Here is an 18,397-nt window from a genome sequence, read left to right on the forward strand (position 1 = left end):
GATTCCTGAGAGGGTCAACATAAAATATTTGTTGGTAAGGTAGTTTTACTGAAATATTTCAATGTCCCTGGACTGGTACCTGAAGCGTAAGACTGATCACATTGCCTTTCTGTAATAGCCGATCAAGACAGCTGCATTTACTCAACAAATTCAGTGCCCCATACTCCATCGGGTATGGATAGTGAAGTGATAATAATGATGAATACCTTTTTTCAATAACTATTTTTATTTCCAAAGCAATCACCGCAAATTTTATTTATGCATAATTTACCGGGTGCTGCTAAAAATCAAATATCAAGCATAGCCAAGTACGTAGGTACTAAGTACCTACACGATAGACCGAGAAAAGGTGGCGATTTATAACATTCTGACAAATTTAATAAATTACTTAATCGTCTAATCTTTTCGTTTATCGTAAGATTTGTATGAAACTATTAACGGTTATTTGTTGATGCATTTATTTATGTTTCATAAAAATAAGAATCTAGGGAGTTTGACTGCTGAGGTGGTTGGATGCGTAAAGTTATTAATTAATTAATATCGTTAATAATTTATTTATTTATATACATCAACGGTTCAAAGAACCTTTTACAAAAAAATAATAATTTACAGAAATAATCACAACAGTGCACAATAATCATGTAGTACTTAGTATGAAATAATAGAATAATTGAAACTAAACAATTTAGTAAACATATAATACAAAAAGTTAAAAAGAAACATAACATTTCTTAAGAGTAAAAGAAAGCAATAACTATGAGAAAATCTTATGTATTAAATATAAATATAACACAGTAAAGTTGAGAATAACTAGATAATAATAATAAAAAAATTATTACAACATAAGGACTTAAAAAAAATAAAAAAATTGAGCAATAAAACAAAAATAAAAAATAAAAATAGTTAAATTACTAAATAATAATACCTCTATTTAGTGAAATCATCATCATCATCATCAGTTGGTTGGATTATTACTAATAAAATATTATATGCTTACAAGCGTTGCATGTTCTAAGAGGGGGACAATATTGTAGGATTCATTTTTCAAATAATTGATAATTAATTGCACATTGATTAGCGTTTCTTATTTTTTTTTGTTTTAAATTATTGAAAAAATATTAATCAACCCTTGCGGATTACGTTCATTTAACAAAATGTTTTTTCTTTTTTAAATTCATGTCATATTGTTGGTGATAATATTTTCAACATCTTTTGTAAAGGTTGTCTGAGTCAGAGATAATGTAGAACTATGACTAGTTGGAGTATTTTGGTCTGAGTATTTTGTTTAGTTTTGTCTGGTAGTTTATTGTATAATTTCAATCCCTGGTTTATTAGTGTCCTTATCTCGTTTTAGAATTTTGTATATGATATTGTTCTGATATTCTTGTACCGTGTCAATGTTTGCTGCAATTTTTTTAAGTTTAAGTTCATCGTCTACTCAGTGGCTAATTTATGAATAAATTATAATAATTCTAGTTGAAAGAGTTCAGTTATATTTAATCGTTTAAAGAGTTCTTTAGTTGCTGTTAGATAAGGGAGGTCATATACTAACTTTAATATTTTATTTTGCTGTCTTTGTAGTCTGTTTACGTCATTTTGATTTCATGTTCCCCATATTAGTTGCATGTAACATATTTTAGTTTTTATAAACTAGATTTTTTTCCGTTTTTGGAAAAAAAAAATTGATTAAAAAAGAAAGACTATAAAGTCATCACTTTATTAATTAAATTATTGATATGAATTGCCCATGTCATTTGTCTGTTTATTGTTAGTCCTAAGTTTTAACATTTATGTTAGCATCTATTTTATGTCATTTTTTCTGTATTAAAAATGGATTATGCTACTTTTTTTTTCAAATGTAATACAAGTGAAAGGATGGAAATCAAAATCTACATGTTTTATACGAATATTAAATAAAAACAACATTTTAAAAATAAGTTTAATACGCAATATAAGCATCAATAATAAATATATGACTCAAAACAATATATTTTAAAAAAATATCCATCCATTGGGATTATTATAAAATATCTGCTAAACTGTTTCATATAAACAATAACATACAACTTATAAATAATACCGAATATTAAAAAGTTATGCAGGTAACAATCGTCGTATATAAAAAAATGCGAGTATTTAAAGCAATCGAAATTCTCGAAAAATGGTATTTAATCTCTGGTACCTAATTAAAAATCAACATCAGAAACATTTAATGAATTTGATGATAAATTATATTAACTTTCATAAATGTTTATAAAAAATAAAAACTTTTCAACTAAAACATTCCAAATGACCACTATCATTCAAATATTATTAGAATGGGTGAACACTCAAAATCTATGTAATGGTAAAAAAATAAGTAAATGTAAGAATTTATCTGCACCATAAAATATACATATTTTGTTTTTTCTTAAAATGAACGCATTAAATTTTTTTTTTTTTATCATTAGATTTCAAATGTCCAATTAGTGTTGCATGTCTAATTACTATAATAGCACCCACCCTATTATGAAATTAAATTAGTATAATCTGAGCTTCCTGAAAACACAATATCACGATTTAATACCAATTAAGGATAAAAAATGGCTTCTCTATCTCATTTATTAATTTATTTTACCGAACGTTAGTATATCGATGGTTTTAGTAATCCAAAGGGTGATTTTTCTAAAAGATTCAGTAATTGCATGGCTCCAATTGTTCTTCTGCATCTCGCAATTTGGCAATTTTTCCTGGAGGATCTTCACTTCCTGGACAGACTTGAAACTTGCTATTTCCAATAATATAAATTATCATGAAACATATCATTACTAATAGCACTCCCATCGAATTCATAAAAATACCTTCCTCCGCATGGTTCTTGTAATATTTACTGCAAACAAAACCACTAAATAATATATTTCAAAATGTTTTTTGTACCCTGGAGTCCGTACATCGAAGGGCTCTAAGAAAATATACCATAAATGTTGTAAGTCGGTGAAATAGTTTAATATCGACTGTGTTAGGACAAAGTTTCAAACCACAATTTCAGCTAAAGTTGTTTCATTACTTATAATGTATTTTTCATCCATTTTGTAGGTTTCATACACATTCTGGAAAAAAAATTAAGCTAACATTTGTCAGTGGTTTAAATACTTTTGCTAAAACATGTATAAGGCCTTGCACTTTAAAAATAAAACGCTTTGTCTAGAATTGTGTTCTTAAATCTTTGTCCTGAACACAGTCGAAATTAATTTATATTTAAACTTAAATATAACATGTTTTTATACGTATATACATTTTTTTTGTTTTTCCTACAAATATTTTTAATATTAAGATAAAAATGTTGTTTTGCATTCAACTGTAAATAAATATATGATTTATAAAATAAAAAAATAAAAAATTTATAAGAAATATTTTTTTCTACACAAATTTCATTTAAGAGTCCTTCTCACTGGAGAAACCTGTTATATGGGTGACTGTACAGTTATACAGTGTTTAAATTTTTAAATTGTGTTTTAATTATTTAAATAGGCTGTATGCAAAACTATGCCATTTTGAATATTATTCTTTATTTTCAGCAATGGGTAACGATTATGATCTTAGAAACGTTAAATGAAATTAAAGTGTTACTGTTTTGTAAAAGAAATTAGTAAAACAGACCAATACAACGCAAAAATCATCCTTGGGTAAAAATGCGCGCCTTCTGTATGTATGTGTATGCCGTATGTATGGTAGATGTATAAATGGACCGAAGGATGGAAGTCATGTAATAAAATACATAAATAAAAATAATTTTACTCACTTGAGGTTTTCTAGCCCTCTCCGATTAAATCCTGTGATACAAGTTCCTATGGTTAGTATAAATACACTCACTCCGATGGCCGAGTGAACAGGGATGAATTTAACTCTCAATTTAGAAGATCGTCGTTTCAGAGCATAAAGACAAAATAAGACGATTCCAAAAAGACACTGAAATACACACCAAAATAGTTGTAATCGTCATTATCCTGATGATGCACGGGGAATAGCGTTGGATCTCTTATCGCAGCGATCAGTGACAATTTTAGTACAGGTCTACCAAAGTAATATCATCAGTCTTATGATCAGGTACTATTCCAAGGACAATTCAATATTACATTGAAAAATGACTTCTCAAATAAATACTTCAGGGAATTAATACACAGGTATAAATACACTCACTCTAACGTTAACAATAACTAACTAACGTTAACTGTAGTTATCGTTAAAGTTAACAGTAACTAATATACACTATGACTTAACGTAGCGGTTGGTTATAGTGTATATTAATAATTGTAATTGTTAGTTGTAACGTGACGTGACGTTTAGTTAACGTTTAGTTACGTTAGTTAGTTTAGTAAATAACTAACAATATTTTCACGTATAATTACGTTAGTTGGTTATTGCTAAAGTACTACTAACGTTAACAATAACTAAAGTTAACAGTAGCCAACTGAGTGTAAATATATATAATAAATACACTAACTTAACGAGTTAACAATAAACAGGTATAAATACACTCACTCCGAAGGCCGAGTGAATTTAACAGGGATGAATTTAACTTTCTTAATATTACATTAAAAATTATTTATCAAATAAATACTTCTGGAAATCAAATATGGGATCTAAGGTACGGTAGATAAACACTTTAACCACTAGATCACGATATGGACTAATCTCAGGATTATCCTTTTCAGGATTTTCCTTTTTCGGAATTTTTACTAAAAGTAGCTATTATGTCAAAAAGCTTAGGGTTTAAGTTATACTTCACATTCATAATTGAATTCATCATTGCAAAATATGAATATGTACGACAGTATTTAGGTATAAATAAATCAAAATTTATAAACATCATTAATTTAATGATAAACACTTTCGCCATTTGTAATAAAATAAAGATAGTAATGTGTTTATAAATGGCGAAAGAAAATTTCGTTTATTGTTTTGCAATAATATTTAAATCGAATACTTATCTCATTGATAAAATAATAGTGAAGTAAAAAAAACTATGTATTAACGTTGAGTACATACAAGCACTAAAATTCACTTACATAAACATTACGTTATTAAATGAGCAATACGAACATATTATTATAATACTTTGTCAGTAAATTTAAATTGAGAAATTAAATTAAAAAATAAGTTCTATTGTAATTTCTTTATTCTAAACTATCTAGTTATATTAACTAATAATGTTGTTTTTTCTGAGAACCATTGAATTATATTGATCCTACGTGAGCTAGATAACAGATTTGAATTTTTAGGTTGTGACTGTGTATCAAGAATTTTAATTATTACCCATGTATTTATACAAAATGTATCATTTAGTCCAGTCGTTCAAACTGATGTGTCAGGAATATAACATAATAATGTTCAACATTATGAACACAGATATTTAATGATCCTTTTCCAACTTTTGCGAACAATCTCTTGAGGAATAAATTTTAACCAACAATATTCTCTAAGTACACTTGTATTAACTTGTTTTGAACGAAAAATATTTTTTTGTTTAAACACATAATTTTTATTGTAATTCTATCTATTCTGTGTAATGAGGTACTTCAGCCCTACGGGAAATTGGATAAAAAAAATTTTTTCTTACGCGCGGTAAAATTTAGAGCATTCAATTATTTTATTTATTTATTTTTATTTCACGTTTTACGAAACACTTTTGTTTTTAAATATGAATACCTCACTAGGCACAACTCGTGTCGAGGCATTCATTTACATGATTTAATTTATACTTGCGGCGTCTAAAAAATATACATAAAATAATACATAAACGGCAAAGTTTCTTAAAAATGTACGAAAAAATATTTTGATAAAAATGAACTACTTTGAACGACGTCACTAGATCATGTGAATCAACCAATAAGTGTGTTGTGGAAGATTTTTAGATTGTCAACGGACCAATCGGCAGAATTGGCCAAGAAGAAGTGGAAGAAATCTTGATACGTCACACGCGGAGTAATTTCAGAAATTAAAAACTTAAAAAAATAATTCACAAAAACAAAATACAAAAAAATTAGCATAGTTTAATAGTCAATTAATAAATGAAAAAAATTAAAAACCGCTGAAGTTAGTCATTCTGCAATTGAAGATATAATCGTATACACGTGGAATTGTATCAAAGAAATAGACATAATAATTAATTAATACAAATACAAATTGCATGTTTTTCGTAAGTATGTAGCTCTGTCTAATTACCTAATAAATCAAAATAAAAATAACCTCGAGAAAATACAAGGCAACAGTAATAGCCCCCATCCAGCTGTGCAGAGAATACAGGTGCTCCATGGGTGGGTTCAGGAGTGTATGATAATCTTTTGCGGCCGATATACCAAAATATACAAAAGGTCCCGATAAGCTGTGGAATACTGTGTGAAGAAACTTCGCAAGCGTCCGATTACAGCAAGCCAGAAAACGATACGATAACATGCCTGAAATCAAAGCTAAATTATTAAAAATATGTACTAATTTTAAGAGAGCTTTCGACAAAAACCAAAAAAATTGGGCAGTACAAATATAATAAAATAACATATCTCCGTTTCTTCAATGAGGAATTCCAGCCCAAACCGGAATTAATTTTTTTAAATGTTTTCGTGTACACGTAAATATTTTAAAATTTTGGAGTATGATGAAATATCTCAAAAACGCACGCAAAAATAAATAAAAAATGTTAAAAATAGTAATCATTTTAAAATCGTAAATAATGACGTCACTCCTTACATCTACGTGTAGTATTTCCGGTTTCCGCTTTAAAGCCCTTGCAACGTTTTGACCATAGAAAAAAATAGTATAATTTGACATTTCAACCAGAAATTATGTCAACTTTCTAGGTTTTTCTAAATCTAAACGTTCGTAAAAACAATCATAACATAGAAATGAGCAAATTACGATCAACTAAATGAAGTAATCAAAGCAATATTCCATAGATTCTTGTCAGATCAGTGAAAGTAAGAACGCCAACCGTTTCATGACGTCACTACTGAAAAGTGACACACGGATTACAGTCATTTGGCGCGGTATTTGATAAATGTAACTTTAAAAAATCATAACTTTGTAAATAACGCACAAAAATATATATATATATATATTTTTTTTTTTTTGCTTAGTTAAATAGTACGCTAATAGAAAAAAAAATAGAAAACAGTGGAATTCCTCATTAATAAACTATTTTTTATCACTTACTAAATTTTCTTATATATGTGTATCAACTCGAGTTTTGCTCTCGCACTCATAATATTTCTTTAAAACATTTATGGAGAATACTTTTACGTAATACACGTAAAATATAAATATTCAGAAAAAATCACTAAGTTGACTGGCGCAAAATCATCATTTAGAAAAACATTTTTATTTTGCACCACTATAGGCCAATATACTGTAAAAAACTGTAATTCCCTATAAATTAAAATTACTATTTTATATACCCTTGAAGGGAAACACAATACAGTAATTTTCCTATATGATCTCTTTTCTGCGCCAAGAAGGCAGATACATATTTTTATGAATTAAAATACAACCACAAAAACCTTTAATTTAATTATTCCAACCTTTGTCTACAAACATTTTGAAGATACTAAAAATTCTTTTGAGTAAACTAACTAATATAAGGAAAAATATAACAATTAAAAAGTATTTTCAGACGTTGTCTGGTAATAATTCAAACAGATGAATCTTACCCATATCAATAAAGATCAGAAAAGACAACAAATAGACTGATGAATGTTCAAATATGTTGAACAGTATATAAAGTGGGCACTTAAACCAGTTGATGACAGTTCATAAGCCCTGCAAATTCCGTATTCCCTTATGGGCATGTCGATCACTCAAAGCAAATAAACAACATTTTTGCACATTCCAGTTATTTATTTATTATAATATATAGGGCCTAAGCCAATTACAACAGTTATACGAAAAACCTATGTACAAGAATCTGAACAAAAATAACATAAAACTATGTAGCAAAGACGAACAAGGACAATAAAATAATGGTATACAATATATTTATAAACACAATAAACATATCAAACTTCGAGCTAAACCACGTCAATCCATCTTCATCAAGTGGCGAAGAGATCTATGATAAGCCGAAAGATCTATCTATATTTCTCCAATGAAGGCAGATTTAGAGATTGCTCTATTTCAAAATAAGAATGCAACCCTGGCAGGTCGATGAAAAAAATATTTATGCTTCTAACTTTTATTTTCCAGATTCGATTGAAAATTAATATCTACGAACACGCGTAGCGCAAAGATCTACATTTTGCTGAAAACCGCTCGTAAATCGGTTTAGCCGTTTAGGGGGAGTTCAGTGACATCACACGTACATAAGAATTATACATATATATATACACATATATATATATTAAGATACAATGTGTACGCACGCACACATTCAAGAATGAATCATAATTTAATGTGTATGATTAATATTTAGAAACTTCGCTGGTCTGTCTTTTAACCTTATATTTACTATACAATTTAATCATTATTGAGTTTATGTTTCTATACAATATAAATATAGCGTAAATACATTGAAGAACTGTTACATATAAGTTTTATATGTATAACATCCTTCTTCTTTCCTTCCCATCCCATCTCCTCTCTTCATAGTATGGTGTAATTTTTTTTATAAATTTTTATTTTGTTAATCTTTGTTTTTAATTTTTGTATAACATTGTAAGATTCAATATGTCCATGTATTTATAATTTTCTCAAACTGAACGGTTTGGGTAGGTAGGGAGAAATTGCCTTAAGGCAATATGCTCGCCCTTATATGTATATATATTGTATATGTATATAAAGTGTCAAATAAATAAATATATAAACATAACAACGAAACAAAAAGTGCTAAAAAGTTTTGCCAATAGTTTTTCTACTGACATTTCTTGGTGGAACTGCATTTTTAATTATAATAATAAAAATACGTGTATAGCTTAATTCCACTTTTATTTATAAATTTATAAACCAGTCTGACGATGTCGGTCACGAGTCACGACGAAACCCGGTCACTGGTAAAAATTTATTAATAAAAGTGCAATAAAACCATTTACGTATTTTTATTATTGTATTAAATGAATGCCTTTTATTTTATTGTGTATATTATTCAACGTAAGGTTTAACAATAAAAAAGCCTGATTCTGGATGTTTTGAAGTAACTTAAAAAATATTTCATTATGCTTCGGTTTCGATTTCGGCCGAAATTAGAACAGAAACCGAAATTAGATAATTCCCTAGAGGGTGCGATCCAGCCTTTAAATACAAACAATTAGACATACTTAAAATATATATGTGAGTAGTAATTAGATTAATATATTATTACATATTCATCTCGCTTTAGTTGCTCACTTACCGAATCCGCTTAGAAACACTAAAGCAAGGTTCATGTACAAAGGATGATAATTGAACCTCGCTTCCGCTTGCATTTGGTCGGTAAAACCGCCATGATAATAGTTAATCCAAATCACAAGGAGGCACAGGGAGGCAACCAGCATCACGGCAGTCCCAGACGCGGCGAAGGAGTACTCGATCCAACTCCGGACGCCCCACGGAGGGTCTTGAGGGAAGCAATTGCCGCAACGAGGTCTGAAAGCATTAGAGGGGCCGCATTCCATCATCATATTCCTATCTGCACTAGATACCGCACACGGCACTCAATTGGTGCTACAAATGCAACCTGTCTCTTTAGATTGTTACATTTTATTTTATCAAATTTTGTTTTTATTTTATTTATTTATTCATATTTTACTTTTAAAAACTATAAACAATAATAAAAATAATGTGACCTCACTGGGGTTACCCGTGCCGAGAACACTTAACAATTTTGAAATGTTTTTACATTTGAGAATAAACAAAGAAGACTGACTTAATAAACAGAGATAATAAACAAAATATTCAGACTGTTTTAAAAACTAGGTATATATGAACATCTATATTATTTATATTACAAAACGCACAATGAAAATAACAAAAACCTAACATAAGCCATACACTTGTGGAGCGGTTGATTCAATATTGGTTTGGGCGAATGAGACAATCCATTTTACTTCTACCTAGCTCCACTATCCATTTTTTTATAGCCTTTCTAAAAATTTTCTCGTTACTAATTGTTTTAATAGATATTTGAAGTAGGTTATAGATTTTAATAGAATAATACTCAAAATCCCTTTGTCCGAAAGTGGTATTAGTTTGTATTTGTCTAAGTTGTCTTTGTATTTCATTGTTATTATTGAATCAGCATTAACTTTTTGGAATAACATGATTAAATTTATAATTAATAAAACACTGTATTTTTAGGCGACTTCCAAACCAAAGCCAAACGACTACCATCTACAGGTGTTATTAAAACAGTTTATAATAACACCTGTAGATGGAAGGATCTGAGCCTTCCGAAACTTGGAGTGCTTTGAAATAAACTCAAGTCGTCAAAAAACAAAATGTTTTATTAATTACATATAGATATAAACTCCAGTTTTGCTTAGCAAACTCCCGTTTTGGTGTTTTCGAGTAAAATAACAAAAGCTGCTACACTAATGCCAAAGAGAGTCTTCATGTTAGAAATGCTATTTTCACTGAACTTAAACATTAAGATACTGATAAATTAGCTTCAATAGACACACGGATTCAAAAGACTTTCTTAATATTTGTATGGCACGGCGATTTTGAAAATTTAAATCTCAAGCCTGTCATCGGTCGAACAAAATGGCTGATGGATATCGCTATGCTTCCAAACACTATTTTCAAACCATCAGAACATAGAATTAATAATAGTCCAGAAGAAGCGTAGAATCATATTTGAATACATCGGACTATGTCCAATAATTCCCTCACTATGCCTCACTTTCGCCGTGCGCATTCGTGATGCTGCCACATAATGTTGCACGACGGGAAAATATATAATTATAACACCAATGTAAGGTAAAAAAAAGCAATCTGTTGATTTCCCTAAAATTTTATTGTGCACGTGGAAATATTGATTGACACAACAGAGTAGATAAGTAAAGGGTCATATAATAAGAGTAATTGAATTAATGAACTTTGAACTTATAACATAAAACAAATTTTATTTTACATTAAACTGACATTTTTATATCATGTTAAATAATATTTAATGTTTTAAAGATAATGTCGATCAAATGTCCACGATAGAGTTGTTTAATCCGAGATCCAATTTTGATTAGTTCTCTCATTAGATGAGCAAATTAGGGTTAAAAAAATACTACCCTAGCAACACTAACGAACTGTTCATGTTGTTTCTTCGACAATCTGACAGATGGAAAAATAATTCAATTTTTAAGTAATGCATTTTTTTACATACACATTCATTTGCTAATTACACTAATTAATTTAAATGTGATTGCATCCTGTTTCTTTAAGATCCTAGCAGTATTTCTGCACTTTAAAAGGACACACGGCATAGTTGAATTCAAATCAGGAGTTGCGTACTGAGCGACGTCTACAAAGAAACTAATGGGTCAAAACGTAAACCTACTCATTTATGAGTAGTTTAGTCGTCTTCTGTTTCGATGTGCGTATGCGGTTTCTGGACTATTCTTAATTCTATGCATCAGAAGTATGACTTTAAACTACATTTGCAACTCAACTCATGATTTTTATAAAAATAAAGTTAATAAACTACAGAATGACATCATAACCAAAAAATATATTTTTTAGGAGGTTGCTATCTTTGCTTCCAATCCCCTTATTTATTCTATTTCATTTTGAATCATTTTATTTTATTTTTAATCATCTATTTATAATTATTTTTTTAAATTTGGAATACAAACAGATGTACATGTCACAAGGTTGCTTATACCCGTATGCAGAGACAAAACTTAAGGTGAGGAAAGTACATTCTATTGTCTTCACCTTCGGGTTATTCTCCGTATTTGAGATTAGGATGTACTTTCCTCACCTTAAGTTTTGTCTCTACATACGGGTATTATATTCAGAGAAAAAAAAGAAGAAAAAAAACAAAATACATAATAGGGCATGCGTTTCAATTATATTTATTTTCATTAAATTTTACAAAATAAAGTGACAGTTTAAACAATATTTAAAAAAATAGTATTAAGTAATCAAAACTATATTCTTGATAAAAAATGAAAAGAAAAGAAACACCGGAGTGAGAAAGAAAAATGGTAGAGGGTGAATTAATGAAAGTTGGAGTGTAAAATTGCGTTAGATTGGAAATAAAGTAATCATTAATCATTACCACAATTCAAGTGCTTTAAGTGTCCAGGGACAGTGAAATATTGCGTTAAGGGCATCCAAAAACCAACTAACTATCCACCCGCAGCTGTTACAGAGTCCTGTAGGACTGCATTAGCTGCGCATTAAAACTGAATTATGACTCTATGCGGATTAATGAGGGGGCAGAATGCTATTTGGATAATATCTACCATAACAAGATGAGACGAATATTCTTTATTGTATCTGGTCTTACTTTTCTTCATAAAAACGTACTCCCGTATTTTCTCCCCGGATTATGGCACTAGAGCAATAATAATTTTTACTGACTTATAAATGTTAATTTACTATTGGCGTGTCTCTATTTTTTAATTTTTTTTTTTATTTAAGAAGGTAAACATGAACTGAAAATATAAAAGGAAAAATAATGAAACCCACTAAACCGCGAAACCGGCTTGTCAGCAGGTTTCTAATTTTTCCTTTACAAAGAAAAACGTTGGAGAAATAATATAAATTTAAAAAGTAATATAAACATTATTTATAACTAAAAGCATACGTATTTTTTACACAAAATTTATTTTCAAAATTTTTAATAGATATAGCTTTAATGGCTTTGCTTTTTTGTTAAATTGTTTTTTATGGGAGTCAGGACTATCCAAAAACCCAAAAAGGGTCGAGTTTAATATGCCGTTTAATTTTGGAGAATGGAAAATGCACCAACACAGAATTTTATTTTTCTGAAACTTTCTCTCAAAAAATTAACCAAATCGGCTCAGTTTTGGGGTGCGAAAAACGGGACCGCGAAATGTCGATTTTAGTTAGGTAAAATTAGTCCGACGTGCAGTTGTATTTTTTGCACAGTTTCCCATTTACGAGAGAGTGACAGAAAAGCAATGTTCAAATACCTATTCATCAAAATTGTCTGACATCGTCTATCCTCTTAAGCATGGTAGGCGAACCCGCCAACCACTACAATGCGAGGCGGACTTATCTCTGTTCGATTTCCTTTTTTAGGGTTTTTTACCTAACAGTAGCCATCGATTGTGGTTGGTAAACATTTAAAAAAAGGAAATCGAGTGGAGATTACTTTTATTCATAGTACAGTGGTTGATGCGAGAACTTTCAAATATTCAATTTATAATTCAGAAGGATTTTGGCTGGTTTGATATTCTTGCACAAATGAATATCTAACTGTATGTAGATGCCCATGATATTCTTGCTCAGATTAATCTTAATGTACCTCGCCGTAACTTGCGTACCAATGCTGTCTTTGCTGTGGGAAATTATAAAACCAATATCGAATTATTTTTCGCTCTGCCAAGGATCCTCAGAACAGTGATCAAAATCTCATTTAACGGTCGTGTCAATGTGTTCCTACAGCAAAGGGAAGCATTTAAGAAGCAAGCGGTGTTGTCACTCCTGACTCGCGATGACAAACTTGCCATGTCCGCCTAGATTATGCCATAATTATACTTTTTGTAAATTTTAATAGATTTTAAGATTGTTTAGATCAACTGTTATTTTACATTTATACTCAGTTATTCCAATCTGTTAGGGCTTCCATAAGCCCGTTAATTGTCTTTGAAAAAATATTTTAAAAAGATGCGTTCGCCTACCTTGCGTGAGGTCCCGGGTTCAATTCCTTGCAAGGTTGGCATTAAATACTGATTTTTAAAGTTTCACAGTTCCTGGACTAGCACCTGAAGCGTAAGACCGATCGCCTTAAGATTGAGATACGCTGCGCTTGTTATACGTATGCAGTGCCCTGATTTGCCGATGAAGATGGTCACTTTACACCCTGTTTATATTTAACATTGTACCCATAGTTATCGTACCAATGTATGTGAATAACCATGAAATATATTTTTTAATACAATTTGAGGTTTAAATCCAGTACCTACTTGTCTATAAAGATTTGAATTTACTCAAAATATTATCAATGAAACATTCCAGTTTGGTTTTTACCTTCCAGTGCAATGCTTTTTTTTTAAAACCGCCAGCCGTAAACTATTTAATCTCTGCCAGAATGTAAGTCTTATTTTTACGACTTTTACACGCTTCGATTTGATTTTTTTGAAAAGCCGACATTTCCGCTTTCGTTTACCAGGATCGGAGTCTTTTATTGTCGGTGCGCATTCCAAAGAATTCTTGGGGATTATCGGCGCCATGGTACCTAATATTATTTCAAGGAAGAAAATACTTTAGCTAGATAAAATCCTGTAATATAGGATATTTAATAATTATTCAATATTTTGTTTTGCGTATAAAAGAGGAAAAAAGGAGGCAAGTGACAACAAATTATACCCATAACAAACTCACTTTACTAGCTGACGGCATAAGGAAAACAATAAATTTTGTTTTTATACTTATTCTTGATTTGAAATAAATGTAAACCACTCACATTTTGTTAAATAAGACAAGTGTCTAGGTACCTACTTAATTTTTCTAGGTATGTGTTGATAACTATCCATACTAATATTGTAAATGCGAAAGTGTGTTTGTTTGTTTGTTTGTGTTTCTTACAACCTATTGAAAGACTTTTTTTTGCACAGGGGCAGCCGGAGAGGTGAGAAGTAAAATAGGATAAGTACTTATTTTTTATCCCGAATTTTAATTCCGGTGGAAAGAGTTTTTTTAAAGTACAATGAAAATTATGTAAAATATCTCAACAATGAGGAACATTATTTGAAAACGAATTTCATTGTAGACGTCGCTCAGTATGCGACTCCCGATTTGAATTTAACTATGCCGTGTTGTGTCGTTTTAAAGTGTAAAAATGCTGCTGAGATTAACAAGAAACTTGATGGGATCACATTTCATGTGTAAGTAGCAAATGCATGTGCAAGTACCAAATGCATCACTGAAATTTGCTATTTATTTTCCACCTGTCAGATTGACAAAAAAAACAAAATGGATATTTTGTTAGTGTTGCAAGGGTAGTCAATTTTTTACGCTATTTTTTATTAATAAGAACATTGGTTTTAATTGATTGAGTGGAATTTTAGCTTCCCTGCTGATGAAAGAAGGAAAACGAAGTGGATAAAAATAATACAAAGAGTACGGCGAGATGAGTTTTGGAAACCAACAAAGCGAAGCATAATTTGCTCAATGTATTTTGAGGAGAAATTTTTTTATGACAAAAAAGGTCTTAAATATCTAAATGCAAAAATAAAATTTCAACCCACTTATTTATTTTCTCTGGATTTCTAGGAACGAAAGGGTAATATTAACTCACGTTTATTATATTTAAAAACGTATTCCTATCGGTGCATCACTGTTACTAAGAAGAGCTTTGCAATTGCGCCGCTAGACACGTTAGCAAAAAGTAGTATTTATGTTTGAATATTAATTGTTTTAATCTTTGTTAACCACTCATCAACAAATATCTACCAATGAAAAGTTATACAATCCTTTTTATAATGTTAATTCGAAAGGTTTTTACACGTCTTTGTGACATAATAAGTGAGCATTTTTGTTTCGATTTCGATTCTAAACGTCACGCCTAGCTGGCGATCGAAGAACGACTAAATACGCATTGGGCATGAGTTGAGTGTCATAATTTTTGAGGGCTCAGATGTCTATGCATTAATATGTCAATGGTGTAAACTTACTGGAAACCGTCGTACCCGCCTAGACCTATTCTTTTTCAAATAAAAAAAAAACAGGAAAATAGCTTAGTGTGTCAAACATTTATAACCAACTTTTTATTTTCATGGATTGTTTTTAAGTTTATGGTATAATCACCAAAATCCTGTATTTAATGATTTTTTTTAAAAATTATTTATGTACATATTAAGTTTTCATTTATTTAGTTTCATTTAATTTAATTATCATTTGAATTATTTACCGATAAAGAAATCAAACTTTTTATTATTATTTACTAAAAAAAGGGTTTGCGATTTAAGTTTGCCATTTCGGTCCTTTGTCTTCTATTATTTTATTTTATTTGTAGGTATTTCGATTTGTTTTAATGTAAATAAGACTGCTTCACAATAACGCCATCTATCTTATTTTCTTGTAAATTTCACAAGGTATATTTATGAAGCAACAAGCCATGTGTTTTGTCTTTCAAGATTTTTCACATGACTTAAAAAATCTTAAAAATTGTCGAGTTTTCTGTGTATCCCAGGAACAAGTGCACCGGTGGAAAGGGTATTTTTTTAGTGAATAACATTTTATGGTCTGCTGAAAATCTCAAATTCAAATTGAAACAGTTCATTCAAAGTTGATGGTTTGAGTCAATTTCGAACATTCTTGTGAACAGTTTTACAAAATGCTTTTCAAAAATAATTCAGTTTTCAAAACGATAAGCAGTTCACAAAAATATTTTTAAAACAAAGAAACTCAAGGACCTGTACTCAACTAAAATTTAAACAGTTAAAACTTTGTAGTCAGTTCAATAAAAATAAGATTATCTTTGCCTTGTTATAATTTTACATTCGCCTACCATTTTTGCGATCCTCGGTTTGATTCCTAGAAGAATTGAGCTAAAAACTTGATTTTAAAGGTTTTTCAAACTGTAATGTTTTTTTTTCCTGGACAGGCACCTGAAGCGTGAGACTGTTCACCTTACCAATGTAACAGATGTTTGAACTACGCTGCATTTAGTTTACCAATGCAGTGCCCTATGCACTACTGGGTCCCAAAGGGAGATGATGATGACGAAATAATACATCATTACATGAATTGAAATAATACAATCGTAAATTCGCATTTCCAAATCCGATTTTGTTCTTCATATTCTCATCGGACGGGTATTCTATAATACCAAAATTTCAAAAATCAAAACAGAAAAAGGGAAAAAATATTTTTATAATTTATGGCCTTATAACAATAAATTGTGTACAACTAACCCTCTCTTGCTACAACTGTAACAAGCAGGATAAAAACATATTAGCGAATAATAACAAAACTTATAAAAGCAAAGAGATTTAGTTTCTTTCAGTCTTGTTATTTCTTCTTCATTTTGAAAAGCGTGGAATTTGCAAAATGCAAGAAGATCTATTCCTAAAAGTCATAAGCATATTTACATCGACTGAAAGGTCATCAAAGCCAAAAATAAAAACAATAATATAATCGAAATAATTATGAGAACACAAACTTCCAGCTTAGTAAGAAATCGAAATGGATTTCAATGGGCTAACTTATAGTGAGATGAAATATACAGTATTGAATATTAGTCGCCAAATCTGAATTCGTACAGCGCACCTAAAATCAAGTTAGGTATAAAAAAATCTGAAACAAATTTAAAGTCATGAATGGAAGGAAGGCTCGCTCGATTAATTGACAAATAAATACCTAATTGACCTAAAACTTTACGACTTAATGTCAATATCATTTAGAACCTAAAAATAAATCCACGCAAAGCGAAACACCGACAATGGCATGACAGTTGACAGCATCGCAGATTACTAATATACTAATACTAATATAGACAGAAGACAGCATAGATTATGCCACAAATTAATTATTCATTGTTTAACCATAGATAAAAGATATATGAACATGCGTGACACTAGCCACACTAGCGCAAGGCGCCAAAGATTAGGTATCAAGGCGCAATAAAAGAACACAATCCAATTTTACAAACTCTACCATAGAAAAATAATACGCCAAGAAAAATTGTTCATGTGCTATCCTATCAACTAAAATGTAAAATGTCTTTGCTTGCACTTATTTTATCAGATGCACGGGGCTACAAGTTTTTTTAGAATTGCAAGGTAGGTATGCAACGAGATAAATATTTCCGTGTTACTTTACAAATTATAAAAAATGTAATTATATAAGTGTGCATTTTAGCACCAGGCTTTGCATAAGTAAGTAATTTTATTGAGAATATAATAAAATCATAAGATTTATATAGGATATCACAGCGTATCACCAAAATTATGTAAAATAAATATTTAAAAATATAAGATGACAAAAATATCGAAACATACATGATTAAAAAAAAACTTTTCCAATTTTTTTATTACATAATATCCTTATTTTAATTTTTCAACTAGAAGTAGGTAGGTGAATAATAAGAAGCAGTGGTAGGTTGGAAATCGAACCTTAAACTTCTAGTTAGAAATTTCTAAAAAAACGGTTTAAAAACAAGTTACGTAATAAATTGATAGTAAAAAAACATCCCAAACCAATAACTTCATTCACTAGTTAATTTTTTTAAAGCGGTGAGGTATAAAATAAATTTCAATCATCACTG

At 29.9% G+C, this 18,397-nt stretch overlaps 1 protein-coding gene across 1 annotated transcript; it reads right to left on the reverse strand.

Annotated features, from left to right (window-relative positions):
- Nucleotides 1-951: 951 nt before the first annotated feature.
- Nucleotides 952-14,515, reverse strand: LOC148276215 (ferric reductase SjCytb561-like). The gene is made up of 5 exons (XM_088234580.1): nt 14,158-14,515; nt 9,356-9,588; nt 6,229-6,437; nt 3,782-3,948; nt 952-2,869 (listed from the first exon to the last, which is right to left on the reverse strand). Exons 1-5 carry the CDS (start codon nt 14,358-14,360, stop codon nt 2,674-2,676), a joined length of 1,008 nt encoding a protein of 335 aa, XP_088090706.1. The 5' UTR covers nt 14,361-14,515; the 3' UTR covers nt 952-2,673.
- Nucleotides 14,516-18,397: the final 3,882 nt, after the last annotated feature.

This window comes from Micrasema longulum, unplaced genomic scaffold (assembly GCF_059751315.1).
Source record: "Micrasema longulum isolate JH-2025_06_02 unplaced genomic scaffold, ASM5975131v1 h1tg001259l, whole genome shotgun sequence".
NCBI lineage: Eukaryota > Metazoa > Arthropoda > Insecta > Trichoptera > Brachycentridae > Micrasema > Micrasema longulum.

Excerpts from the sequence above, each read along its gene's own strand:
- LOC148276215 (XM_088234580.1), bottom strand. The coding sequence starts at position 14,360 with ATGGCGCCGATAATCCCCAAGAATTCTTTGGAATGCGCACCGACAATA. Across the intron at positions 9,589-14,157 it reads AAAAAGCATTGCACTGGAAG|ACCTCGTTGCGGCAATTGCT; the intron begins GTAAAAACCAAA and ends TAATGCTTTCAG. Across the intron at positions 6,438-9,355 it reads AGTGTTTCTAAGCGGATTCG|GCATGTTATCGTATCGTTTT; the intron begins GTAAGTGAGCAA and ends CTTTGATTTCAG.